At 38.2% G+C, this 7,372-nt stretch overlaps 2 protein-coding genes across 2 annotated transcripts in view; one reads left to right on the top strand and one right to left on the bottom strand.

Moving 5' to 3' along the window:
- Nucleotides 1-779: 779 nt before the first annotated feature.
- On the top strand, nucleotides 780-4,794 carry LOC138014375 (histone-arginine methyltransferase METTL23-like). Its single transcript, XM_068861436.1, has 5 exons — nucleotides 780-904; nucleotides 1,017-1,121; nucleotides 1,590-1,827; nucleotides 1,912-1,999; nucleotides 3,672-4,794. The coding sequence occupies exons 1-5, from the start codon at nucleotides 833-835 to the stop codon at nucleotides 3,847-3,849; spliced, it is 681 nt and encodes a 226-aa protein (XP_068717537.1). The 5' UTR covers nucleotides 780-832; the 3' UTR covers nucleotides 3,850-4,794.
- Nucleotides 3,345-7,372, bottom strand: part of LOC138014377 (ribonuclease P protein subunit p20-like) — a 6,634-nt gene continuing 2,606 nt past the window's right edge. Inside the window, exons 4-5 of the mRNA XM_068861438.1 lie at nucleotides 6,534-6,590; nucleotides 3,345-5,226 (exon numbers count right to left, since the gene is read on the bottom strand). Of these exons, the coding sequence (XP_068717539.1) occupies nucleotides 5,146-5,226; nucleotides 6,534-6,590 (138 nt within the window). The 3' untranslated portion in view covers nucleotides 3,345-5,145. The remainder of the gene's footprint in view (nucleotides 5,227-6,533; nucleotides 6,591-7,372) is intronic.

Genomic DNA, 7,372 nt, shown 5'->3' on the forward strand with positions numbered 1-7,372 from the left:
TTTTAAGAATATACTCAGGTTGAAGGTTAGCATAAGAAAAAGTTATCACGGCGAAAATTAACACAACGGCCCGTTTTTTGATCCCGTCTGTGGATCAACCGCATGGTTCAAATGTATGGATAATGGTTCGCATTCGCTACAACTACAGGTTCAGGAAAAGTCTTTGAAGGCACCTGTAGTTTGAGGGTCTTCGCAATTCACGAGTTTCAAAGGATTTGAAATGATAGTAATTTAGTTTTAATTTTATAGTGATAATTGTGATGTAAGTTGGTTTCAGATCTACTTGTCATCATCAACCAAAGTAGCTATTAAATAAGACAACAGCTGACTCCTCTTCTGGTCAACGGTTCAAATCACTCACCAACAGCTTGGTGTCATATGAGTAAAGACAACCGACATCGAGAGGCTGTTGTGAGTACTGAGAAAATACGAATCATTCGCACATAAGTGCGTCAGATAAACTAATGAGATTAGTGTTACCAACATACAACTGATACAACTTACAAGACGAACACGACACAAAACAAGCAAGACGTCAGACGAAGAAACAACAGGCAACGCAAACGTTAAATTAACGCAAATGTAAACCAGTTACAGAACCACAAACTCACAACAAGGACAACAAGAACACGAAATTTTTAAACACACTTTCGGGAAAGACAACACTCAACACGCAACACAAGGTAAGTGCTTGGTGTATGACTACGTTTATTCTCCCGACTTAATAAGTCAAAGCTTGGTGACTAGTTACCAAGTCTTCCTCAATGACAAAGTAACGCCTAGCAATTTTCAGCATCGCCTGATCAAATATATTCCAAGGAAGGAGAGTTTTATGCACGTTCAAAGGGAGTTTTCCTTCCAAGACGATTCTGGTAGGAGTGGAATAAACGTGCGAATACCAGAGGTATAGTTCGAAAGTGTTTAATGTTTTCTACTCCTATTAAGAAGGGATCTGATGGGATAAATATTGCACATCCCCGATCTTTCACTTCCGTTAAATCCTTCTGCGTTTTCAGATCGTGGACCCTCAGTATGGAATGTTCACATGGCCAGCGGCGCCTGTCCTTGCACAGTTCATATGGAAAAACAAAGAACATGTAAAAGGAAAGCAAATAATCGAGGTGGGGTTTTCCTTTGGAATATTAATATTCCCTCGTTAGGGCCTCCCTTTAATACTATATTCACCAGACATCTGAAGGCTTTGACTATTAGAATCATGTCTCGTCCATTAACCCATTGACCCTTGGGAGAAAGACTCAATAGATTTTACTCTGTTTAACACCAGACGATTTCACTCCCCAACTGGGGGCGTCCTAGTACATCCTACATGTAGGACGTTTGAGGTGTCAATGGGTTAACCAGTAGGTTGGTCTTCCCCTACTTTTGGTGCATGCACAGGATTCAGTAGCATCACCATACTTGGCGAGTCCTTCTATTTGTGGCTGTTTTTGTTTTATTTAGAATCAGTTTTGTGGGTAGGGGTGTTTTCAGTTAGTGGTTCGTTAAAGCCTTTTACTGTAGGGTGCAGGTTACCGTTGGCAAAAAGGAGGGCATACATTGTTAAATATCATTATCATTTTGACCAGCAGATTGGTGCAGGGACGTCTCTTCCAGGAGTGGTTGCTTCACTGTGTGGAGCAGATGTCATTCTGACAGACAAGGAAGAATACCCAAAATGCTTGGAAAATTGTCAGCGGAGCTGTGATGCAAATGGCCAAAAGTCAGTAAAAGTTATAGGAATCACCTGGGGACAGTTCACCCCAAATATTTTTAAGCTTCCCAAAGCTGACATCATTATTGGTTCGGATTGCTTCTATGACACAAAAGGTACTTTGGCATTAGAATAGGACTTGTCAAGTGTTGTACAAAGTTTCGTTGTTTCATGTTATGTTCTAATTTTCTGTGATATAGATTTTGATGACATCCTTGCCACTGTGTCTTTTCTCATTGAGAGGAATATGAACAAGGCAAAGTTCTGGACTACTTATCAAGAAAGAAGGTATTAATGTCAGAAAAATAAATCTGATACAATAGTTATTGTACTGCATGGTGTGCTATTTCATGTAATAAAACTGGTTTGGATGTACCACATAATTTGAGCTAGCCAACCAAGTGCACTCCAGTGGCAGTTGAATCAGAAGTGATGCTATAAAGTTATAAGCAAATTTGGCTAAATAGTATTCCAAAATGAACCAATGCCTCAGTACACCCTAAAAAGCAAAATTATAATTGCAAGAATAATGTCATATCAAGCTACACCACAATGACTTTGAAGGATGCCAAAATCACTGACAAGAGTACACCCTATAAATGTCAAAAGCTTTTAAAATATCTTGAATAAAGTCAACGTCAGATAACACCCAATGCCTGCATCTGCTAAAAAATTTGGATATGACATGCAGCTCCATCCTTTTTTGCACTGTCTTGAATCTGATTGGCTAAGAATCCACAGGTAATTCTGGGAATTTTGGAAACTGAATATTCTTTTAAAATATGCAGATTGTGAGCACCATACATTATTGACGATGGAGGTCAAAGTTATTACTTTGTGTATTAATTTTTCCCTTTGAATATTGGAACATTGGTGTGATAGTACTCTTTTCAGTTGATTTCTGAAAACAATGTACAATAAAATAATTCAGGTTTGCCAAGTGAAATTGCCTTAGCCAGTTCCACTTGTCATAACCTTGATTATTATGCATGTCACATAAACCCCATTTTATATACATGTACAGAGTAGTACACAGCTAAAGGTCATCTCAGTTTAGTAAAATGACAGATGGCAACCAGAAGTGTTTTTATTTCAAACCTGAAACATATACAGATAAGCACCAACCGCCGACGAAAAGCACTGGCTACTGCACGCGGAGAATTGATTACTTTTTTCCGAAACTGGTCAGTAAGCAAAGAGAGATTCTTTCAAACCTGGAGTACCATTCAGCTTTCAGCATTCAGCTGGAGTACCATTTAGCTTTTAGAATCTCTGTACGGTGGCCAATTTACATTATCAACTCCGTTGATAAAACCAAATTTTTGTATACTACTTCCCCACCGACGCAGCACCACAGTTTCTTTAGAAACTACCCTTTCATTCAGAGTTAAGTTGACAGTCACTCGTGAGTTGCAAAACTTGACTCGAGACTTGATTCTCAAAAAATTTCGAGAATCTAGTCTCGCGTCCAGTTTTGCGACTTGCGAGTTGAGTCTCGAAACTGGAACGTCTCGACCTTTGCAATGCGAGAATCAAGTTTCAAAGATTGAGTCAAGACTGTCAACTTACCTTTGAGTGGTACTGTAACATTAAAATTCATTTTGACAATGACAACAGTCGATTACTCAAACTAGTCACCAGCTTCAATTTTTAATGAAACCCCTGTACAAAGTGTGATTTGAAATTAACTTAAATTGCAGGCCTTGGCAATTCATGTACAGCCCACATACTAGTGAATTATCTGATAGCAGGTTATTCACTGACTTGTTGATTGTACTTGTTCGCATATAGTGATTGCCATGGGTTTGACTCTTGCTACGGAACTCGATAGAATAGGTGTGGAATTTGCTTGTCCCTTCAACAGATAATATGAATGTTATTTTATTCATTTTTTTGTGGCAGTCATATTGATGTTTCTATATATCATAAAATTAATTCTACTATTTCTTTTGATATGTAGTTCAAGTCGCTCAATTGAAGATCTTTTGAAAAAGTGGGGACTTCACGGAGTCGAAATCCCCCTCAAGGAATTTGGTGCTAGTGAAGGTAACATTGGAGGCTCCAACCTTTCTGATTTATACACAATCCACATGCTGGAGATCACAAGTCAACAAGCTGTGCATGACACCCAACAGTAGCAGGCTTACTAATGATCAATAATGTTTTATTCATGGAGGCTTTCTCTGCCAAAGAATCTTGTTTAACTCCTGATGAGGACGTTGGCCCCACAGCTTTATTTGGCACCATCTTCAATTGTATGAATTTATTTATGTGGCAGATTCTCAGCAAAGTGATGGACATGGTTTGGTTTTTAGATCCTACTCAAGTTTACTCAAGTTAGACACTTGCAGCTCTAGAGCTGAATTAGACATACTGTATTTACTTGAATAAGTGCCGCCCTCGATTAAGCACCGCATCTGGGACAAAAAAGTTAATAAGCGCTGAGCTTGAATAAGCGTCGCACCGCCGACGCGGTGCTTGTTCAAGGAATTCCGTATAACCAGGAAAAACACTATAAAACAATTTTAAAACAGCATCGGCAATTTATTTTCATTAAATGTGATGTTCTTTAGTTCAAAGTGACTGTATTTCTCTGCTCGGGCGGTAAGCTCTCTTTCCAGAATACTTGCTATGCGAAGCTCTGATGTAAACTGAACGTTGTAAATTGTTGACAACAGGTTTTTTTCACCGCATGAATTTCTCTCGTAATTCTAGATTTACTATCAGTTTAGTATCAGTCCATAGGAAAATTAAAAGATAGAAAGTGTACCGTTGAATAAAAATATAGAAAAAGTAAATTTGTCTAGTACAGTGTTTAAATAAGCGTCGCCCTCGAATAAGCGCCGCACTTGTGGCGCAAAAAATTAAATAAGTGCTGCGGTGCTTATTCGAGTAAATACGGTAATTATATAAAATACAAATGAATTTCAAATTAATGATAAGACTAATACCAAATGTATGTTTATAAGGAACTTGGCAATAACAATTAATAACATTTTGTATTAACCATACAAGTGTGAGCTGCAATCACATTTTTGCTTTAATATTACCACACAGAGTTTAATAAATTTTACAGTAGTGAAGTGACTTGGAGTAGATGAGATTTTTCCATTGTCTACTTTGCTCATTGTCTTTACTATAACAACAGTAAACTTTTCTGTAGTTTGTGTGTTATATGGTAAGTATTATATTCAGCGTACTTACCACTTACATATTAATTTTAGTCAACACCAATTTTATCTCCTCAAGTGTATTGGCTTACTTTGGTGATACTCCTCCAGAGATAAATCTCTAAGATGTTGCAAAAAACCCTGGTTCCTTCTTTGCGATAATTCTTAATACACCAAGCCAAAACGTGATGTAACATTTGACTTTTTTTAGATAGTCATGTACATTTAACTTTCTTTGAGGCTTCTTCCAATACACTGCTCATTTCAGATTGGAGTCAGTGGTTTCTTGTAAACTCTTATGTGGATTGCTGAGTTTGTTCGCACCTTGGAATACCCTTCATGATCCTGAAATAATAATTTGTTCCTATAATAAGATGTAGAATTTCCCCTCTCAGGAAACATTTTGCTGGGAAAATTGAAAGTAAGTGAAGTATGATCATGTGGGTGAATGTAGTCCTGAGAAGGGCTGTTTAGTATGACATTTTACTGAGGGGGTGTTTTCTTGAGAAAACTGGCACCGGCACAAGTTTCATACCGGGGTGACTTCTTGATTTCGTACCATGTTTACATGATGACGCGGTGTGAATCCAAACTGGAAAAATACCCATGCGCTTCCTGTTCCAGCCCACTAAGAGGCCGATTTCACACTGGAACGAGTGGTCATCGTTCCTCGTTTACATTATACGGTTGCAAGATTTCCCACTGGAACGACATTTTTGTTCTGGTGCAAGTTGCCCCAGCATGACATTTTTGGGAGGCATCATTTAAACAAATACAGAGCTACATGTAAGAAAGGGAACCTGAGTAAGCTCACACTGGTGCAAAGGTCACCCCGGTATCACGAAAACATCCCTTGACTTTTGGTAAACCTGAGCTGAAGTCATCTTGCAAGGCAAGTGATTTCCATAACTTCATGAAATAGTATAAACACCCTGGTTGTTGTTGTGATTGGACCAATCACATCAACACTTGACTCTGGTTGGACCAATCACTTCATCTTTTGACTCTGAAGATGACCTCTGCTCAGGTTGTCGAAAGGTTGGTCACTGTCATCATCATAAACAGTCCTTCTCACGACCACACTCACCTGGATGATAGTACTTCATGCAGGGTTCTCAATAGAAGGCGGCACCTGGCGATTGATCACTGCCTACTTTGGGATTTAAAGCCGCTTACTTTACATTCTACTTGCTTTTCTCTTGTCATATCTTGTACTATATATATATATATATATATATATAACACTAAAGTTGCTGGTGCTTCGATACGTAACAACCGCCATGTTTTCAACATCCGGGTATGCGACATTCACTTGAGCCCAGCCCTTTGCAGTGAAATAATTCAATTTAATTCAATTCAATTCAAATTTTTTTCAATACGATTAATTTTCAAACAAGCTGACAAAATTTGATGATGTAGCTGTAAGAAAAATAATCGTAAATAATCTTCAGTTTGAAAATTGGAAATTGCATTTCTGAGCTTCAATACTTCAAAACTTTCTGGGGGAGTATGCCCTCAGACCCCACTAGTTTTGAGTTTTCACGGCCTATTGATTTGTCACAGCCGCTTAAGGTTCAGCAGACGCCTGCTTCAAATCCTATTGAGAACCTTGACTTCATTTTAAAAAGAAGTAGTTTAATTTGTCTTCTTACATCATCCTCTGGCTCATAGTCATCCACTAGTTTAACACTGGAAGTTGTGGCTGAAACCTGCCAAAGAGAAAATGGCAATAGCCGAAATTAAAAGAAATCAAAACCAATTTTCTATATTAAGAGGGATGCCTCTTAACTACAGAAAGACAATGGTTACTAAGGAACCTTTTTCGTCAAGAGCCCTACAGAAAGGTTGCATGAATGTTTCTTTGGAGTAAGCTTTTATATGGAAATCTGACTTCCCTTCAATCAGAAGGTGAATGTGTGACTAGTGCCAGTCCTCTTCCACGTGTTTCAGTGACAAACATGTAAAAATTCTCAGGAAACGAAAGGAAGAGGTGGTCTTTTTCACCACTTGGGAACCGTCCCATCATTTTTCGTAAACTGTAGCATGGAATTTCTATTCAGACAAAACATGGAACTGATATTTTGAAAAGTGTATCAAGGGAGGGAGTTATGACATCAAAATTTTTTTGAGAAACAAATTTTTTTGTAAATCCATGCTACAGATTTTGTGAATGCTGATACCTTAAAAACTTTTGAAAAACATAGTTAACTTGCAGAGTCTTTAGGCATTTTCTGTTTTGGTCATATGATTTACTAAATGTTGTTGTGAGTTGAACCAGACAAAGAAATGACAAGAAAGGATGATTGTAGAGTTAACCCATTGACCCCTGAGAGTAACACTTAATAGATTTTACTCTGTCTAACGCCAGACGTCCTAGGGTGTTTGAGGTGTGAATGGCTTAATTAACAATTATTCCATGAGTGCCCCTTGGATATGAGATGGTAAAAAGCTAACTTGGCGCGTAGCGCCGAATTGGCTATAACCAGTCTCA

The sequence above is a fragment of the Montipora capricornis genome, chromosome 8, assembly GCF_036669925.1.
Source record: "Montipora capricornis isolate CH-2021 chromosome 8, ASM3666992v2, whole genome shotgun sequence".
Lineage (NCBI taxonomy): Eukaryota > Metazoa > Cnidaria > Anthozoa > Scleractinia > Acroporidae > Montipora > Montipora capricornis.

Coding starts and splice junctions, on each gene's coding strand:
- LOC138014375 (XM_068861436.1), top strand. CDS start 833: ATGCACGTTCAAAGGGAGTTTTCCTTCCAAGACGATTCTGGTAGGAGT. Junction 1,122..1,589: donor AAGGAAAGCAAATAATCGAG/GTGGGGTTTTCC, acceptor TTTGACCAGCAG/ATTGGTGCAGGGACGTCTCT. Junction 2,000..3,671: donor ACTACTTATCAAGAAAGAAG/GTATTAATGTCA, acceptor TTTGATATGTAG/TTCAAGTCGCTCAATTGAAG.